The 21,031-nt window shown below is 50.4% G+C and overlaps 1 protein-coding gene across 1 annotated transcript in view; it reads left to right on the top strand.

Annotated features, from left to right (window-relative positions):
- The window catches only part of LOC140116826 (cystatin-A1-like), an 83,879-nt gene that overhangs the window by 5,595 nt on the left and 57,253 nt on the right, over positions 1 to 21,031 (top strand). Inside the window, exon 2 of the mRNA XM_072133261.1 lies at positions 10,468 to 10,569. Within this exon, the coding sequence (XP_071989362.1) occupies positions 10,468 to 10,569 (102 nt within the window). The remainder of the gene's footprint in view (positions 1 to 10,467; positions 10,570 to 21,031) is intronic.

Genomic DNA, 21,031 nt, shown 5'->3' with positions numbered 1-21,031 from the left:
CCTCCTGACCCTGTACCATGTATCATCCTTAACATGTGATATTATTACACTGCAGACATCCCGGGCCCTCCTGACCCTGTACCATGTATCATCCATAACATGTGATATTATTACACTGCAGACATCCCGGCCCCTCCTGACCCTGTACCATGTATCATCCATAACATGTTATATTATTACACTGCAGACATCCCGGCCCCTCCTGACCCTGTACCATGTATCCTCCATAACATGTGATATTATTACACTGCAGACATCCTGGCCCCTCCTGACCCTGTACCATGTATCCTCCATAACATGTGATATTATTACACTGCAGACATCCCGGCCCCTCCTGACCCTGTACCATGTATCATCCATAACATGTGATATTATTACACTGCAGACATCCCAGCCCCTCCTGACCCTGTACCATGTATCATCCATAACATGTGATATTATTACACTGCAGACATCCCGGCCCCTCCTGACCCTGTACCATGTATCATCCATAACATGTGATATTATTACACTGCAGACATCCCGGCCCCTCCTGACCCTGTACCATGTATCATCCATAACATGTGATATTATTACACTGCAGACATCCCGGCCCCTCCTGACCCTGTACCATGTATCCTCCATAACATGTGATATTATTACACTGCAGACATCCCGGCCCCTCCTGACCCTGTACCATGTATCATCCATAACATGTGATATTATTACACTGCAGACATCCCGGCCCCTCCTGACCCTGTACCATGTATCATCCATAACATGTGATATTATTACACTGCAGACATCCCGGCCCCTCCTGACCCTGTACCATGTATCCTCCATAACATGTGATATTATTACACTGCAGACATCCCGGCCCCTCCTGACCCTGTACCATGTATCATCCATAACATGTGATATTATTACACTGCAGACATCCCGGCCCCTCCTGACCCTGTACCATGTATCCTCCATAACATGTGATATTATTACACTGCAGACATCCCGGCCCCTCCTGACCCTGTACCATGTATCATCCATAACATGTGATATTATTACACTGCAGACATCCCGGCCCCTCCTGACCCTGTACCATGTATCATCCATAACATGTGATATTATTACACTGCAGACATCCCGGCCCCTCCTGACCCTGTACCATGTATCATCCATAACATGTGATATTATTACACTGCAGACATCCCGGCCCCTCCTGACCCTGTACCATGTATCATCCATAACATGTGATATTATTACACTGCAGACATCCCGGCCCCTCCTGACCCTGTACCATGTATCATCCATAACATGTGATATTATTACACTGCAGACATCCCGGCCCCTCCTGACCCTGTACCATGTATCATCCATAACATGTGATATTATTACACTGCAGACATCCCAGCCCCTCCTGACCCTGTACCATGTATCATCCATAACATGTGATATTATTACACTGCAGACATCCCGGCCCCTCCTGACCCTGTACCATGTATCATCCATAACATGTGATATTATTACACTGCAGACATCCCAGCCCCTCCTGACCCTGTACCATGTATCATCCATGACATGTGATATTATTACAATGCAGACATCCCGGCCCCTCCTGAGCCTGTACCATGTATCATCCATAACATGTGATATTATTACACTGCAGACATCCCGGCCCCTCCTGACCCTGTACCATGTATCATCCATAACATGTGATATTATTACACTGTAGACATCCCGGCCCCTCCTGACTCTGTACCATGTATCATCCATGACATGTGATATTATTACAATGCAGACATCCCGGCCCCTCCTGACCCTGTACCATGTATCATCCATAACATGTGATATTATTACACTGCAGACATCCCGGCCCCTCCTGACCCTGTACCATGTATCATCCATAACATGTGATATTATTACACTGCAGACATCCCGGCCCCTCCTGACCCTGTACCATGTATCATCCATAACATGTGATATTATTACACTGCAGACATCCCGGCCCCTCCTGACCCCTCCCAACTCTGATCAACAAATAAAATATTTAACCCTTTAAGGCCGTAACTTACCCAAGTGTTGACGTTGTTTTTCCGTTACATTTTGTACTGCAAGTTAGTGGGAAATTTTGGTTGATATATTTAACATTTATTTATAAAAAATTTGAATTTGGTGAATGTTTACAAAAAAATGCTATTTTAAAACTTCAAAACAACATAACATTTCCGGTGTCTCTGCTTTGTGTTGGAGACATTTTATAATTGTCCTTTTGTTTTATTACGATGCTGGAAAGATGACAAATCTATTAACTTCACCCCTCACGGAGCATTTGGATTGAGTTTCCAAACGTAACCAAAATGCTGTGTGTGAACGTGGCCTCAGGTACCATAAATCCTTAGCCCAGAGAATTTGTAAACTTTTTATTGTGGTATTGGGGGTATTTTAACCCCTTGTGTATTGGGGGCATATTAACCCCTTGTGTATCGGGTGCATATTGGCCCCTTGTGTATACGGAGAGAAGGTGTTGAGACAAGGAGGGACTGAGAGCGCTCCTATAGTGTAATACCCTTAATATAACATAAAAGTTAAAATTTAATATAATATAAAAATCAATTCTAATGTTAATTATCGTCTACAAAAATTGAAATATGAACTAATACACAAAAAGGCACAAAAAACAAGACAGGCAGGATAGAGATAACCAGACTTATCAAAATTGGTTTATAGAGGAGAAAAAAAATAATCAGCGAAGAGACTACAGAAAATTCGAATAATACTAATAAAAATAAACTAAATAGATACAATAATAGATAGAAGTAACCGCTCCACTACATATTTTAGATCCAATTTTGAAACAAAAAATGGGAAAGGAAACCACAAGAAAGAAGCAGAAAATAAAGGAAGTCGAATAATAATAAAAAAAAAATGGAAATACACATAAAGTCAGAAACAAAACCAAAACCCAAAGGAAATAAGTGAAAAATCTCCAATAAACTCCAGCAAAGTCTGGGGGTCCATAATTCCATGTGAAAACAATAGCCATAAAAAAATCCCGTATGGAGGAGGCAAAGGAGCTCACAGCAACAGTCACAACACTGAGAGAGGAAATTAGAAAATACACTTCTAACACCGGCACAAACTCCACAAATGATCAAGGAGAATGGGGCTCATTTACTAAGGGTCCAGCGGAAGCATTTCCGTTTTGCACCGAATTGCCCCAGGATTTTGGCGCACGCTATCGGATTTTGGCACATCGGCGCCGGCTTGCACGAGACAGAATTTGGGGAGGGGCATGGCCATCGGACGACAGATTCGGGCAACGCGCGTGATTTAACTTTTGGAATTGTGTCGCAAGACAAGCACTTACATGCACCGGGAAGAAGAAGCTGAACTCCAGCGGATGCAGGAACTTGGGCACACGAGCTTAGTGAATTGCGCCGGACCTGAATCATTGTCAGACAACGCAAGTTGGGTAAGTAAATGAGCCCCACTACGGCACAAATCAGGCGTCTCTCAGGCATCTGCTCAACTCCTAACAAACAACCACCCCAGACACCAGAAGATTAAGTCAATGGGGCACATTTACTTACCCGGCCCATTCGCGATCCAGCGGCGCGTTCTCTGAACTGGATTCGGGTCCGGACGGGATTTATGAAGGTAGTTCCTCCGCCGTCCACCAGGTGGCGCTGCTGCGCTGAAAATCATCTGCACGCGCCGGAATACACCTAGCTGGACCAGGTGAAGGTAAGCGCTGGCCAAGCGACACATTTTCGGTTATTAAATGCGGCGTTTTTTCCGAATACGTCGGGTTTTCGTTCGGCCACGCCCCCCGATTTCCGTTGCGTGCATGCTAGCGCCGATGCGCCACAATCCGATCGCGTGCGCCAAAATCCCGGGGCAATTCATGGAAAATCGCCGCAAATCGGAAATATTCGGGTAACACCTCGGGAAAACGCGAATCGGGCCCTTAGTAAATGACCCCCATTGTCAGACAACACAATTTGGGTAAGTAAATGAGCCCCACTATAGCACAAATCAGGCGTCTCTCAGGCATCTGCTCAACTCCTAACAAACAGACACCAGAAGATTAAGTCAATGGGACTTATTTACTAAGGGCTCCGCGATCCCATTTTTAGTCGGGTTTCCGGAATTTTTGCCGTTTTGTGCCGAATTCCGCAGGGATTTTGGCGCACGCGATCGGATTGTGGTGCATCGGCGCTGGCTTTCACGTGACAGAAATCGGGGGTGTGGTCGTTGGACAACCCGACAGATTCGGAAAAACCGCAGAATTGAAAAAACATTTTGGGGGTCATTTACTAAGGGCCCGATCCGCGTTTTCCCGACGTGTTACCCGAATATTTTTCCAATTTGCGCCGATTTTCCCTGTATTGCCCCAGTATTTTGGCGCACGCGATTGGATTGTGTCGCATTGGTGCCATGCACGCGACGGAAATGGGGGGCGTGGCCGAGCGAAAACCCAACGGATTCGGATAAACCGCCGCATTTAAAACAATAAAAGTGTCGCTTGGGACGTGCTTACCTTCACTTGCTCCGGCTCGATGAACTTGAGTACGTTCAGATGCTTTTCAGCGCAGCAGCGCCACCTGGTGGAGGAACTACCTTGATGAATCCCGGTCGGACCCGAATCCACCGCAGAGAACGCGCCGCTGGATCGCGACTGGACCGGGTAAGTAAATGAGCCCCAATTGGTCGTTCATTACAACTCATGAGTCCCTAACACCCAGTGGAGCCTGTGACATAGACCCAATTACCAACAGTTCACCAGCAGGAAATATCTCGACCCATGAAGTGCCAGTACCCAGCGACATTCGTCATAACAATAGTTTACCGATAGGAAATTTAGAAACACGGAAAATACATTAAATATATCCAACAGCCAAGTGCAGGATTTTTTAGGGCTCCCATCTAAGCTCCAAACCAATTCATACATGTTTTCACCCGCTAAAATCCAGAAAAAGAAAAAATACAAACAAGGAAAACGGAGGGGGGGGGGGGCAAAAAAGAAAAAAACAACTGATCAAGGAGAATAAGAAAAATACCACAGTCAAAATATTTAATTTGACTGAATATACATTCGATAGTAACGAGAGATCTGCGCTAGGAAACGGATTGTACTTCTGTCCCGGTGCTGAACCTAACGAATTTGAATTATTCTTAGATCTAAATCAATGTCTGCGAAAAACTAAAATGTATTTAAAAAAAAGAAAAGAAAAGAAAAAGATCCCAATACGAAGGAAGTTATAGAAAATAAAACCGAAAATGAGAGTTTAGTAACAAAAAAAAACAAATCCAAATTAATGAAACAAAATAATCTCCTTAAAATAATCCTTTAAATACAAACATTTAAAAAACATTTTAAAAAATCCACCGTAAAAATTCAGACTCCAACATCCAACCAGAAGATGTCGCCCGCGAGCAATACTTCAGGGTTTGACCCATCCAGGCTTCCGTACTTGTAGTTCAGAGCACCACACCACGATTGTAATCCCACAATCTCCGGTAAAGTCCAATAGGGAATTAAATAAATGTTTTATGTGAATTTCCATGTATGTAATGATAAGTGTTATTGTAAATGATCTGCATAGGATTCCCATTGAAATCAATGTATTTTATATTTCTTTTTTTGTACCTGGGGACATTTCCGGTCATTTCGGGTAAATGACTCGTGCACCCCTATAAATTTCATGCCTGTGACCTATAGATATATGAATCTGATGAAGCGCTCAGCACGAGTGTGAAACGCGTTGTTCTAAGAGTCGATTCTTGAATTTACATAAGGTGCCACCTACAAGCATAAGATTTTATAGGATCCTCTCTGGTCCCTGTTTTACATCGTACTGACCCTTGCAGTTAAGCCTTGTTCGTGGTTATCTAGTTTGGGGATAAGAACCTTGTTAGTGACAACTTAAAGGGGTATTCCGGAAATATGAACGTCTGACACAAAAACCCATGATGATTCAAATAAATAAATACAACAATACTCAATGTCATTAGTCACAAAACGGAGCTTAAATAGTTTGATTTTATGATTTACAAAATTTATGGCCTCTCTAAAGTAGGTGGAGTTATCACTAAGATGGCCGCCACTGGAAGCTACATGTCCCTTGATCTCTCAGTTCTCAGTAACTCCTCCTTCCTCTTATGCTCTGCCCCCAGTAATGATGTAACATGTTTTCTTGCTCTGTTACCATAGTAATGATGTGTAACTGCCATCACCACAACACTGGTCATACTGGATGCGCTGCAACCAACCGACTACAGCCAAACGTAGTGGTGATCACATGACCTGCCCAGGCAGCTGCAGGACATGTGATGTGGACATGTGACCAGCGGCCATCTTCTGTCCTGTGTCTTCTCCGCGCGGAGGAAAATAACGGACTGATTAAAGGGCCGGGAGCATTTTAATTCTTCATTACAGTCTATGTCACCGCTATTTTCTGCTAAGGGGAGCAACATTTTAAATAACTAATTACACATTAGCTTCTATTTTGAGTGCCCACTTGTATATGAATTATGCTGATTCCTGGAATACCCCTTTAACGACCATTTTTAGGAATTATTTCCATTGTGGGATCTTCATTTAGAAGCGCTAAGTGTTTCATCCCAACATCTCGTGTAAGTAAAGCACAATGGAAGAACAGGGGCCTCACTGATGGATCTGCTCCGGCTTCTTATTGTTATTTTGCATATTTTTGGGGGGATACAATAGTTTCCGCCCTTCTGAGCATCCAATTAGGATAAGTCGCTACCGTGTTATCTATTCACAGCCTCGTTTGTGTGACCCTTTTCCTTTTGGTGCTTGTGATTTCTCCCGCAGGGATCGATTTGATTATATGCATTGGGGGTTGTCTTTTGGCATAAAGAATGGTGTTACCTGGGATAGGTGCGGAGTGTGTAGCTGTTACTACTATCTCGTTAGGTAAGGTGAAGGTGGGCAGGAGAGGGTAAATATTGGGCACCTAGACTGACACCCTTCAGTTGGAGAAAAAACTTTCATTGAATAGAAAAAGTCAGGAAGTGCTTCCTAGGATCCTCAGTATAGCCCCTGTGAGGATCAGGGGTAGTGGACCCACCGTGGGCAATGACGTAAGCCGATAACTAGGAGTGGAGTCTATACCGGCAACATGAGTTGGACTTACTGCGGCGAGATACCACTACTGCTCCACAGGCGCGACTTTGCACGTGGTAGTGGCCAAGGCGAGGTACAATAACAGCAGGCGGAATCAGAATTGTAGCCAGGCAGGAGGTCAGGACAGGCAGCACAGGATCGGAGTCCGGAACGTTGCAGAAAGTCAAGACAGGCGGCAGAGCATCGAGGAATCAGAGGTCACAACAGATAATTGCAGGAGTCCCGGCACAAGCTTTCTCTCCGGTATCGAGGCACAAAGGTTTGGCAGGGGTCAAAGGAAGGGGCAGAGCTATAACGCAAGGCAGCGGCCGGCCAGCCCAATTAGCGGCACACTGGCCCCTTAAATCTCACAGAGCCGGCACATGCGCACTAGGGGGCGAGGATGCACGCGCCAAAAGGCAGAAGCCATGTCTAGAGCGAGGACGGGTAAGTCTGCCCACACAGAGGCGCACGGGAGCACCTGCAACCCATGACAGCCACTAAATCTTTCCAAGTGGTAATGTGGAGATCTCAAGGCCACTTGGTGGGGAATGCAAGTATAAAGTGAGACACATTGGGGGTCATTTACTAAGGGTCCGAATCGCGTTTTTACAGCAGTTTACCCGAATTTTTTCGCTTTGCGCCGATTTTCTCTGAATTGCCCCGGGATTTTGGCGCACGTGATCGGATTGTGACGCATCGGCGCCGGCATGCACGCGACGGAAATCGGGGGGCTTGGCCGTACGAAAACCCGACGTATTCGGAGAAACTGCCACATTTTTAAAAAAAAAGTGTCACAGAACATGCTCTTACCTTCACCAGGAATAGAATGGTGCACTCCATCAGACCTCGGCAGACTTCAGCGCAGCAGCGACACCTGGTGGACGTCGGAGGAACTACCTTAGTGAATCGCCGGAAGACCCGAATCCAACGCAGAGAACGCGCCGCTGGATCGCGAATGGACCAGATAAGTAAATCTGCCCCTATGTCTTACTTTTCCTGTCTCTGAGCTGCTCCTCTGAATAGTAGAGAACAGGACCTGGAAGAAGCATAAGGTCCCCTGACTACTCCCATACACTGGAGATCACAATGAGGTCCATTGTGTGTCCCGTGTGATTATGTCACAACATGAGGGATTTATTAGAACTTTAAGGTTATTCCATAAAGTGTAGAAATAAAGCACAGAATTCAAATGTAAATCATTGAAAAAGACACTTACCAAAATTAGAGACACATGAAACTTATTGGCATTAATCTGAAACGGGTGCGAATTTCCTTAATTATCGCACAAACCCAATTTACTTGCAGTGTCCAAACCCGTCACTAGCAGAAAGGATGAGAAGGCGAGACCTTTGCTGAGGACAGAGGAGAAGTGTCCACGGGTCGTTTAGTCATTAAACAAGTTGAATTTATTTGGATTCGATGGGAAAGATTTTGGGGCACATGTATCAAACTTCACCATTGTCTAGTTTTCTGCAGTGTCCCTGAGTTCTCACCTAAATCCAAATCTAAGGCTGCCCCTGACCAGGCGTAGAAATGAGCTTAGAACAGATTGTGACTGATTGTGACCAAACGTAACATGTATCAATAAGTAAAAATGATACATGTGATCAACAAAAGCCAATAAAAAAGGCCACAATCATGATACATGTTCTCCTATGTTTGTAGACAAACTGGGGAAAGACTGAACCCAAAGTGTGTAAAGAAGTCAGTGAGAGGCGGCGGAGGAAGTGTCAGGGTTTGGGGAATGATTTCTGCACAGGAGTTGGACCTCTCATACAGCTACATGGCAGAGGGACTACAAGTATCAGACTGACCGTATTAATGGTTAACCCAAAAAACCTCTGCCTGCCCTCGTCCCCCACCCAAAAAACAACACAAAACACCGTTTGGATGAAAAAGGTGGAGGTCGGCCACAGCTTTATTAATAACAATGTCTACATTTAAACTGACCTGTGGGAAAACCGGACCCTTTCCCTAATAATTCACCTCGCATGCTTGGCCCCGCCTCCGCGGGGGCATGTCCTGGTTGGTCCGTCAGGTGATTTCGCTACAAGCCGAGAGGGTCCAGATTCCACCACAGGCCAAACTGTGACTACCAAACCAACAGAGAAAAAACACAACTAAAATGACACAAATCAATGTACAATCAAATAGAGAGCACATGCATAGGAATAACAAAAAGTCTAACCTAAGGGCGGGCGGGTGGGAATCTCTTGAGCGCGGAGCGGTCCAAAAGAGGCCGGACTAGCTCTGCACTCAAGGCTAAATAGCCCTCAGCTAGCGCCATCAAGTGGCCAGCTAAATTATCTGGCCATGTGACCCAGAGGCAGAGGGGGGGCTGGACGAGGAATAAGAACTAAGGGAGGCAGGACGGGCCAAAAACTTTAAATGACGGCCAGTCCTGCAGCTCCCAGGTTTAGGCAGCCTACGGGCTGAGCAGAACCTTCTTCTATAACTTGTGGTTCCATCCTTGTGTTCATCACTCAATTAGCAGCAATTTTCATGCAAGACAATGTCCTGATCCAAACCCAATAGAAAACCTCTGGAAAGTCCTTGGTGACAAAGTTCTGGCCAAGAAACCCACAACAGTCCCAGAACTGAGGAAGAGACTGGAAGAAGAGCGGAGCCGATCCCTGCAGAACCGTGTGAGAGACCAGTGATGTCCTGTGACCCGGGGCTGAGGTCCTGTGGCCGGGGCTGTGGTCCTGTGGCCGGGGCTGAGGTCCTGTGGCCGGGGCTGTGGCCCTGTGGCCGGAGCTGTGGTCCTGTGGCCGGGGCTTGAGGTCCTGTGGCCGGCGCTGAGGTCCTGTGGCCGGGGCTTGAGGTCCTGTGGCCGGGGCTTGAGGTCCTGTGGCCGGGGCTGAGGTCTTGTGGCCGGGGCTGAGGTCTTGTGCCCGGAGCTGAGGTCCTGTGGCCGGGGCTGAGGTCCTGTGGCCGGGGCTGAGGTCCTGTGGCCGGGGCTGAGGTCCTGTGGCCGGGGCTGAGGTCCTGTGCTCTCCCTTCTTATTGGTGACTGCTGGGACCTGCAGAAACTGTTCTCTAAGTATCATAAGCACAATTATTTACAATTTAAAGATTTTATGTTGATATTTTGGTAATTGTGTAACACCCTGCTCTAGTGACCTGGAGACCCCGTACATCTGTCACATGTTCAGCAGAGGAGATTACAATATTTCTGAAAAAATCAGATGATCAGAGATTGTTCTCTAATTTTGATCTCCAGTATAGGCTCGAGGTCCTGCACCCACCAGGTCAAGTAATTGGGATCATCATCAGAACGGATGAAATCAAATAATAAAATCTCAAAAGACCAAAAAGTTATTTTATTTCATCTACATCAGATCTTTCCTTTGTGTTCTTAGGTGAAAACTCAGTTTCTGAAACAATCAAAGGTTAGAGCCAAAAAGTATCAGGTCGTCAGCTACAAAGAAAATATTTCTGCTGGAATGATCTACTATGTGAAGGTAAGTGACCTCCAGCGCAGGTACAAGATCTGTGTAACTCTACATTGTTCAGCTTGCAGTTTCTGTATTTCTGGACACAAGTAGAACATCTCCCAATATGACAAATAGAGGGGTCCCCACCACCCACACCATGAGTCCTGTCACCTGTCCCTCTGTGTCCCCTCCTGTCCTGTCACCTGTCCCTCTGTGTCCCCTCCTGTCCTGTCACCTGTCCCTCTGTGTCTCCTCCTGTCACCTGTCCCTCTGTGTCTCCTCCTGTCACCTGTCCCTCTGTGTCCCCTCCTGTCACCTGTCCCTCTGTGTCCCCTCCTGTCCTGTCACCTGTCCCTCTGTGTCTCCTCCTGTCACCTGTCCCTCTGTGTCCCCTTCTGTCACCTGTCCCTCTGTGTCTCCTCCTGTCACCTGTCCCTCTGTGTCCCCTCCTGTCCTGTCACCTGTCCCTCTGTGTCATCTCCTGTCACCTGTCCCTCTGTGTCTCCTCCTGTCACCTGTCCCTCTGTGTCCCCTCCTGTCACCTGTCCCTCTGTGTCCCCTCCTGTCCTGTCACCTGTCCCTCTGTGTCTCCTCCTGTCCTGTCACCTGTCCCTCTGTGTCCCCTCCTGTCACCTGTCCCTCTGTGTCCCCTCCTGTCCTGTCACCTGTCCCTCTGTGTCTCCTCCTGTCACCTGTCCCTCTGTGTCCCCTCCTGTCTCCTGTCCCTCTGTGTCCCCTCCTGTCACCTGTCCCTCTGTGTCCCCTCCTGTCCTGTCACCTGTCCCTCTGTGCCCCCTCCTGTCACCTGTCCCTCTGTGTCCCCTCCTGTACTGTCACCTGTCCCTCTGTGTCCCCTCCTGTCACCTGTCCCTCTGTGTCTCCTCCTGTCACCTGTCCCTCTGTGTCTCCTGCTGTCCTGTCACCTGTCCCTCTGTGTCTCCTCCTGTCACCTGTGCCTCTGTGTCCCCTCCTGTCACCTGTCCGTCTGTGTCTCCTCCTGTCCTGTCACCTGTCCCTCTGTGTCCCCTCCTGTCACCTGTCCCTCTGTGTCCCCTCCTGTCTCCTGTCCCTCTGTGTCTCCTCCTGTTACCTGTCCCTCTCTGTCTCCTCCTGTCAACTGTCCCTCTGTGTCCCCTCCTGTCACCTGTCCCTCTGTGTCCCCTCCTGTCACCTGTCCCTCTGTCTCTCCTCCTGTCACCTGTCCCTCTGTGTCTCCTCCTGTCACCTGTCTCTCTGTGTCTCCTCCTGTCACCTGTCCCTCTGTGTCCCCTCCTGTCACCTGTCCCTCTGTGTCTCCTCCTGTCACCTGTCCCTCTGTGTCTCCTCCTGTCACCTGTCCCTCTGTGTCCCCTCCTGTCACCTGTCCCTCTGTGTCCCCTCCTGTCACCTGTCCCTCTGTGTCTCCTCCTGTCACCTGTCCCTCTGTGTCTCCTCCTGTCACCTGTCCCTCTGTGTATCCTCCTGTCACCTGTCCCTCTGTGTCTTCTCCTGTCACCTGTCTCTCTGTGTCTCCTCCTGTCACCTGTCCCTCTGTGTCTCCTCCTGTCACCTGTCCCTCTGTGTCTTCTCCTGTCACCTGTCTCTCTGTGTCTCCTCCTGTCACCTGTCCCTCTGTGTCTCCTCCTGTCACCTGTCCCTCTGTGTCCCCTCCTGTCACCTGTCCCTCTGTGTCCTCTCCTGTCACCTGTCCCTCTGTGTCTCCTCCTGTCACCTGTCCCTCTGTGTCTCCTCCTGTCACCTGTCCCTCTGTGTCCCCTCCTGTCACCTGTCCCTCTGTGACCCCTCCTGTCACCTGTCCTCTGTGTCTTCTCCTGTCACCTGTCTCTCTGTGTCTCCTCCTGTCACCTGTCCCTCTGTGTCTCCTCCTGTCACCTGTCCCTCTGTGTCCCCTCCTGTCACCTGTCTCTCTGTGTCCCCTCCTGTCACCTGTCCCTCTGTGTCCCCTCCTGTCACCTGTCCCTCTGTGTCTCCTCCTGTCACCTGTCCCTCTGTGTATCCTCCTGTCACCTGTCCCTCTGTGACCCCTCCTGTCACCTGTCCCTCTGTGTCCCCTCCTGTCACCTGTCCCTCTGTGTATCCTCCTGTCACCTGTCCCTCTGTGTCCCCTCCTGTCACCTGTCTCTCTGTGTCCCCTCCTGTCACCTGTCCCTCTGTGTCCCCTCCTGTCACCTGTCCCTCTGTGTCTCCTCCTGTCACCTGTCCCTCTGTGTATCCTCCTGTCACCTGTCCCTCTGTGTCCCCTCCTGTCACCTGTCCCTCTGTGACCCCTCCTGTCACCTGTCCCTCTGTGTCTTCTCCTGTCACCTGTCTCTCTGTGTCTCCTCCTGTCACCTGTCCCTCTGTGTCTCCTCCTGTCACCTGTCCCTCTGTGTCCCCTCCTGTCACCTGTCCCTCTGTGTCCCCTCCTGTCACCTGTCTCTCTGTGTCCCCTCCTGTCACCTGTCCCTCTGTGTCTCCTCCTGTCACCTGTCTCTCTGTGTCCCCTCCTGTCACCTGTTCCTCTGTGTCTTCTCCTGTCACCTGTCCCTCTGTGTCTCCTCCTGTCACCTGTCCCTCTGTGTCCCCTCCTGTCACCTGTCCCTCTGTGTCCTCTCCTGTCACCTGTCCCTCTGTGTCCCCTCCTGTCACCTGTCCCTCTGTGTCCCCTCCTGTCACCTGTCCCTCTGTGTCTCCTCCTGTCACCTGTCCCTCTGTGTCCCCTCCTGTCACCTGTCCCTCTGTGTCTCCTCCTGTCACCTGTCCCTCTGTGTCTCCTCCTGTCACCTGTCCCTCTGTGTCCCCTCCTGTCACCTGTCCCTCTGTGTCTCCTCCTGTCCTGTCACCTGTCCCTCTGTGTCTCCTCCTGTCCTGTCACCTGTCCCTCTGTGTCCCCTCCTGTCACCTGTCCCTCTGTGTCTCCTCCTGTCACCTGTCTCTCTGTGTCCCCTCCTGTCACCTGTTCCTCTGTGTCTTCTCCTGTCACCTGTCCCTCTGTGTCTCCTCCTGTCACCTGTCCCTCTGTGTCCCCTCCTGTCACCTGTCCCTCTGTGTCCTCTCCTGTCACCTGTCCCTCTGTGTCCCCTCCTGTCACCTGTCCCTCCGTGTCCTCTCCTGTCACCTGTCCCTCTGTGTCCCCTCCTGTCACCTGTCTCTCTGTGTCCCCTCCTGTCACCTGTCCCTCTGTGTCTCCTCCTGTCACCTGTCTCTCTGTGTCCCCTCCTGTCACCTGTTCCTCTGTGTCTTCTCCTGTCACCTGTCCCTCTGTGTCTCCTCCTGTCACCTGTCCCTCTGTGTCCCCTCCTGTCACCTGTCCCTCTGTGTCCTCTCCTGTCACCTGTCCCTCTGTGTCCCCTCCTGTCACCTGTCCCTCTGTGACCCCTCCTGTCACCTGTCCCTCTGTGTCCCCTCCTGTCACCTGTCCCTCTGTGTCTCCTCCTGTCCTGTCACCTGTCCCTCTGTGTCTCCTCCTGTCCTGTCACCTGTCCCTCTGTGTCCCCTCCTGTCACCTGTCCCTCTGTGTCCCCTCCTGTCCTGCACCTGTCCCTCTGTGTCCCCTCCTGTCACCTGTCCCTCTGTGTCCCCTCCTGTCCTGTCACCTGTCCCTCTGTGTCTCCTCCTGTCACCTGTTCCTCTGTGTCTTCTCCTGTCACCCGTCCCTCTGTGTCCCCTCCTGTCACCAGTCCCTCTGTGTCCCCTCCTGTCCTGTCACCTGTCCCTCTGTGTCCCCTCCTGTCTCCTGTCCCTCTGTGTCCCCTCCTGTCTCCTGTCCCTCTGTGTCCCCTCCTGTCACCTGTCCCCCTTTGTCCCCTCCTGTCACCTGTCCCTCTGTGTCCCCTTCTGTCACCTGTTCCTCTGTGTCCCCTCCTGTCACCTGTCCCTCTGTGTCCCCTCCTGTTACCTGTCCCTCTGTGTCCCCTCCTGTCACCTGTCCCTCTGTGTCTCCTCCTGTCCTGTCACCTGTCCCTCTGTGTCTCCTCCTGTCACCTGTTCCTCTGTGTCTCCTCCTGTCACCTGTCCCTCTGTGTCCCCTCCTGTCACCTGTCCCTCTGTGTCCCCTCCTGTCACCTGTCCCTCTGTGTCCCCTCCTGTCCTGTCACCTGTCCCTCTGTGTCTCCTCCTGTCACCTGTCCCTCTGTGTCCCCTCCTCTCACCTGTCCCTCTGTGTCTCCTCCTGTCACCTGTCCCTCTGTGTCTCCTCCTGTCACCTGTCCCTCTGTGTCCCCTCCTCTCACCTGTCCCTCTGTGTCTCCTCCTGTCACCTGTCCCTCTGTGTCTCCTCCTGTCACCTGTCCCTCTGTGTCCCCTCCTCTCACCTGTCCCTCTGTGTCTCCTCCTGTCACCTGTCCCTCTGTGACCCCTCCTGTCACCTGTCCCTCTGTGTCCCCTCAGGTTTGGCTCGGTGGGAATCAGTTCGCTCATCTGAGAATCCTTGAGCCTCTCCCATATACTGGACTGAAGCCGGTTCTCCTTGGATTTCAGCTGCACAAGACGAAGAAAGATCCTATAGATTTTATTGATAGTCGCACATAATCTTCTGTTTCTGCGGAAATAATAAATAAAGCTAAACTAAACAAAACTCGCTGGAGATATTTTTGGTGACTAATAGATAATATTCTAGTTGTATAATTCGGTTTATCCTCAGTCACAGACCTCCAGACCTTCTTATTAGGGGCGGCTGGGTCATGTGATCACCATCTGACCTCCAGACCTTCTTATTAGGGGCGGCTGGGTCATGTGATTACCGTCTTACCTCCAGACCTTCTTATTAGGGGCGCCTGGGTTATGTGATCACCCTCTGACCTCCAGACCTTCTTATTAGGGGCGGCTGGGTCATGTGATCACCCTCTGACCTCCAGACCTTCTTATTAGGGGCGGCTGGGTCATGTGATCACCATCTGACCTCCAGACCTTCTTATTAGGGGCGGCTGGGTCATGTGATTACCGTCTTACCTCCAGACCTTCTTATTAGGGGCGCCTGGGTCATGTGATCACCCTCTGACCTCCAGACCTTCTTATTAGGGGCGGCTGGGTCATGTGATCACCCTCTGACCTCCAGACCTTCTTATTAGGGGCAGCAGGGTCATGTGATCACCATCTGACCTCCAGACCTTGTTATTAGGGGCGATTGAGTCATGTGATTACCGTCTGACCTCCAGACAGGGGCGTAACTACAGTGGTAGCAGCCATAGCAACTGCTATGAGGCCCATAGTGTCAGGGGGCCCCAGCATCCGACCTGACACTAAAGAGTGGAGGGTGTGCATCATTATATCCATAATATGCTGCACTTTGAACATCATAATATGTATATGCAACATCCCCCACCGGGGCCTAGTCTTTTCTCGGGGTCTGGAGTCAAGCGGGGCCCGCAGTACCTGAGTGGCTGGCGGTTGCGGCCTAGGCACGCTAGTGTCACGGTGCTTGGTATGGGGAAATGGAGGGCTGTCCTACAGCCTGGCAGGTCTCCAGCAGGGTGGTGTTGGCAAGAAATGATGAGGGAGAGGCTGCTATAGCGGTTCTCCATGGGGCAACCCTTTGGTGTCTAGAGTATGAGTCTCTGTGTGGTGGACAGGGTGCCCGTGATGGTGACAGCCGTAGTAGCAGGGACCAGACGGAGGCAGACGTTGTACAAAAGTAACTTACAGTTCTTTATTGGAACCGACAGGAACCGTAGCAACATGCCTTAACAGAATGGTAGAATGCTGGAGATGTAGTTGGAGGGAGCCACAGGATGGATCATCAGCCTGGATGCAAGGGCAGGCTAGGAGATAGCTGTGTCCCAGAAGGATGCTTCAGCTTGTCCTGGGTTGCTTCAGATATCACCCTTGAAGGTAGGATGATATGTCTTTCCTAACTAACTGTCTCACTACAGTCTTCAGCAGGGAGCTGGGCTCACCTGCTCTGGTCTGATGTGCTGGCTGCACTGACTCCTCAGAGTCTCTAATCTGAGAGAGTGAACTCTCTCCTCACACTGCACTCTCTTCTTCAGACTCCTGGGTCTGACTGCCTCTAGAAGTTTCCTGACCAGGGTTTTGTTACTCCCACTGGTCAGGTGGTGGCTACTCCTCCAATTACATCTCAGCTCACAGACATACAGTATAACACATGTGATTGGTTGCTGGAATTACATCACATAACTAATTAACTCCTGCCTTACCAGGCAGGCTCTACCTCTGCAGTGCTCATTTGTGTTATGTAGTGACTATGTAGTGACATGCTGTGGGGCTGATCAGACCCTACACAGGCTTCAAGCTACATGGTGGGACGTATTCGCAACAACCACTCTGCCTTGTATCGGCGAGGATGTTGCATACCCCCGGGGCAATTGAAAGAGCCGACCTCGGCTCGACTTCGGACCAACCTGGGTTGGTGTCAGACTAAGACAGAGACATGTGAATGTGACAGTTGGTCGCTAACGCCGTTAGACCAAACTGTACAGAAGGAAAGGTGTGGTGTCATGTACTGTAATCCACTCCTTGCACCAGGGCCTGTATATTTGTTATATCAACACTTCTTCCCTAGCGACAAATATATAGTGTGTATATGCATTACATTGGCATATGTGACACAATGAGACATTATACAAATGTATAAGTACCTGCCGACTGACATTCTTACCCTTATATGAGTGGCATCCAGGTGCTAACTCTGTAACACCCCCGGTCCCCTAAGGACCCACAGTTTACGGACTACCGCCACCTACGAAGCTTCGGTTTGAGGCATAAGGTTGCGGTCAGGGTTTACATATAAACGGTCCGACACAGCCACAATACAATCTGAAAAGCCTATAAAAGGTTAGTGCAAACTATTGGCATAAATTGACAGTGTGCAAACATATTGGTAAACTCACATTGGCTCAGAAGCCCAATGGGTGCACATCTTGAACGTTACAAACGTTACTGAGGTAGGCTACTCAGGGTAGCAGGATAAAATGTCTCTTTACTAGAGATGAGCGAGCACTAAAATGCTCGGGTACTCGTTATTCGAGACGAACTTTTCCCGATGCTCGAGTGCTCGTCTCGAATAACGAGCCCCATTGAAGTCAATGGGAGACTCGAGCATTTTTCAAGGGGACCAAGGCTCTGCACAGGGAAGCTTGGCCAAACACCTGGAAACCTCAGAAAAGGATGGAAACACCACGGAAATGGACAGGAAACAGCAGGGGCAGCATGCATGGATGCCTCTGAGGCTGCTTAATCGCACCATTATGCCAAAATTAAGCCCCTGTCTCTCGGCTACTCCCCAAACAGCACTTCTAAGAACCTTTTGTATAAGATCAAGTGTAGTACTGTTCTTATAAGTAATTGGCTTGGTTATGGCGGGTGAGGGGAATGTAAACAGATGCGCAAGAAGCGCTGAAATAATATCGGTAAATGATAAAAGTTTGCCAGTATATTTTGTGGATTACACAGCAGGGTGGCAACAAAGTTAACAAGTTTGATGTGGAAGCCATGAAAACAACCCAAAATTCTGCCTGACACAGCTCGTTTGATAAGGGGACCATGTATGGAGGCAGCTATATGGACGACTTTTGGAGGCAGCTACGGCGATGACGTGTGGAGGTAGCAATGGAGACAACGTGTGAAGGCAGCTAAAAAGACGACATGTGGAGGCTGCTATGGAGACAATTTAATTTGGATAGTGCCTGTATGTGGCAGTCCAAAAAAGTTTTCAAACCAGAGGAGCAGGTAGGTGGTCCTCCAGAAAAATTAAATCCATAGAGTACTATAGCTAGAGCCAGTTGGCCCTGGCAAAAAATAGCCAGTTTCCTCTGCTTTAGTGTACAAAGAGGAGGAGAAGGAGGACAATGAGGAGGAGGAGTGCATACATTCAGGTTGAGCTTCCTTCACCTGGTGGAGAATGAAAATCCTGAGAAATCCAGGCTTTATTCATCTTGATAAGCGTCAACCTGTCAGCGCTGTCAGTCGACAGGCGTGTACGCTTATCGGTGATGATGCCACCAGCTGCACTGAAAACCCGCTCGGACAACACGCTAGCGGGAGGGCAGGCAAGAACCTCCAAGGCGTACAGCGCCAGTTCGTGCCACATGTCCAGCTTTGAAACCCAGTAGTAGGACGATGGTATGGTCAGCTACGTACTCCCTCACCATCTTTCTGTAAAGATCAGCCCTACTCTGCCGAGACTGGGGACAGGTGACAGTGTCTTGCTGGGGTGACATAAAACTGGCAAAGGCCTTGTAAAGCGTACCCCTGCCAGTGCTGGACAAGCTGCCTGCTCGCCTACTCTCCCTCGCTACTTGTCCCGCAGAAGTACGCCCTCTGCCGCTAGCGCTGTCAGAAGGGAAATACTGTTTCAGCTTGTGCACCAGGGCCTGCTGGTATTCATGCATTCTCACACTCCTTTCCTCTCCAGGGATGAGAGTGGAAAGATTTTGCTTGTACCGTGGGTTCAGGAGAGTGAATACCCAGTAATCGGTGCTGGAATAAATTCTTTGAACGCGAGGGTCACAGAATAGGCAGCCTAGCATGAAATCTGCCATATGCGCCAGAGTACCAACGCGTAAGAATTCACTCCCCTCACTGGCCTGACTGTCCATCTCCTCCTCCTCCAACTCCTCCAACTCCTCTTCTTCTGCCCATACACGCTGAACAGTGAAGGACTCAACAATGGTCCCCTCTTGTGTCTCGCCAACATTCTCCTCCTCTTCCTCCTCATCCTCCTCCACCTCCTCCGATATGCGCTGAGAAACAGACCTAAGGGTGCTTTGGCTATCAACAAGGGAATCTTCTTCCCCCGTCTCTTGTGACGAGCGCAAAGCTTCCGACTTCATGCTGACCAGAGAGTTTTTCAACAGGCCAAGCAGCGGGATGGTGAGGCTGATGATGGCGGCATCGCCACTGACCATCTGTGTTGACTCCTCAAAGTTACTCAGCACCTGACAGATATCAGACATCCACGTCCACTCCTCATTGTAGACTTGAGGAAGCTGACTGACCTGACTACCAGTTCTGGTGGAAGTTGACATCTGGCAGTCTACAATCGCTCTGCGCTGCTGGTAAACTCTGGATAACATGGTTAATGTTGAATTCCACCTCGTGGGCACGTCGCACAACAGTCGGTGAGCGGGCAGTTGGAGGCGGCGCTGCGCTGCCCTGAGAGTGGCAGCATCTGTGCTGGACTTCCTGAAATGCGCACAGATGTGGCGCACCTTCGTGAGAAAATCAGACAGATTGGGGTATGTCTTGAGGAAACGCTGAACTATGAGATTTAACACATGAGCCGCCACCAGGTTACGGCCGTTGTCACACACAACCATGCCTGGCTTCAGGTTCAGCGGTGCCAGCCACAGATCAGTCTGCGCCGTGATGCCCTGTAATAGTTCTTGGGCGGTGTGCCTTTTATCGCCTAGGCTCAGCAGTTTGAGCACCGCCTGCTGTCGCTCAGCGATGGCACTGCTGCTGTGCCTAGAGCTACCGACTGATGGCGCCATGCCCACGGATGGTAATTCGGAGGAGGAGGTGGAGGAGGGGTGGGAGGAGGAGGAGACATAGTAGGCCTTTGAGACCTGGACCGAGGTAGGCCCCGCAATCCTCGGCGTCGGCAGTATATGAGCAGCCCCAGGGTCAAACTCGGTCCCAGCCTCCACCAAGTTAACCCAATGTGTCGTCAGCGACATATAGTGGCCCTGCCCGGCAGCACTCGTCCACGTGTCCGTGGTCAGGTGGACCTTGTCAGAAACGGCGTTGGTCAGGGCACGGATGATGTTCTCTGACACGTGCTTGTGCAGGGCTGGGACAGCACATCGGGAAAAGTAGTGGCGGCTGGGGACCGAATACCGAGGGGCGGCCGCCGCCATGAGGTTTCGAAAGGCCTCGGTCTCTACCAGCCTATAGGGCAGCATCTCCAGGCTAAGCAACTTGGAGATGTGGACGTTGAGGGCTTGGGCGTGCGGGTGGGTTGCACTATACTTCCTTTTGCGCTCCAGCGTCTGGGATATGGAGAGCTGAACGCTGGTGGATGCTGTGGAGGATCGTGGAGGCGAAGATGGGGTTTTCGCACGGGAGATGTTTGGGCCGGGGTCCTGGGCAGGGGGCTGACTAGCAGATGACACAGGGGAAGGAGCAGTGGTGTGCCCGGCCGGAGGTGAACGGGCTTGGTGCCATTGAGTGGGGTGTTTAGCATTCAGATGCCTGCGCATACTGGTGGTAGTTAAGCTAGTAGTGGTGGACCCCTGCTGATCCTGGTTTGGCACAGGTTGCCCACCACAGTCCGTCGGTCATCTGGTGTTTCTTTAAAGAACCTCCAGACTTCTGAAAATCTAGCCCTCGCCACGGGAGCTTCACTACGTGACACATTTGGCGCTGATGCACCAGCTCTGGCCCTGCCTCTCCGTCTGGCCCCACCACTGCCTCTTTCAACCTGTTCTGCTATAGGACTCGCCTCTGTCTCAGAAGCACTGTGTTCACCCGGCCTATCAACCCAGCTTGGGTCTGTCACCTCATCATCCTCCGATCCCTCAGTCTGCTCCCCCCTCGGACTTCCTGCCCTGAC

Source organism: Engystomops pustulosus, chromosome 2 (genome assembly GCF_040894005.1).
Source record: "Engystomops pustulosus chromosome 2, aEngPut4.maternal, whole genome shotgun sequence".
NCBI classification, from domain to species: domain Eukaryota; kingdom Metazoa; phylum Chordata; class Amphibia; order Anura; family Leptodactylidae; genus Engystomops; species Engystomops pustulosus.
Note: the sequence above shows the minus strand (reverse complement) of the source record. Positions and strands in the feature narration are given on the sequence as shown.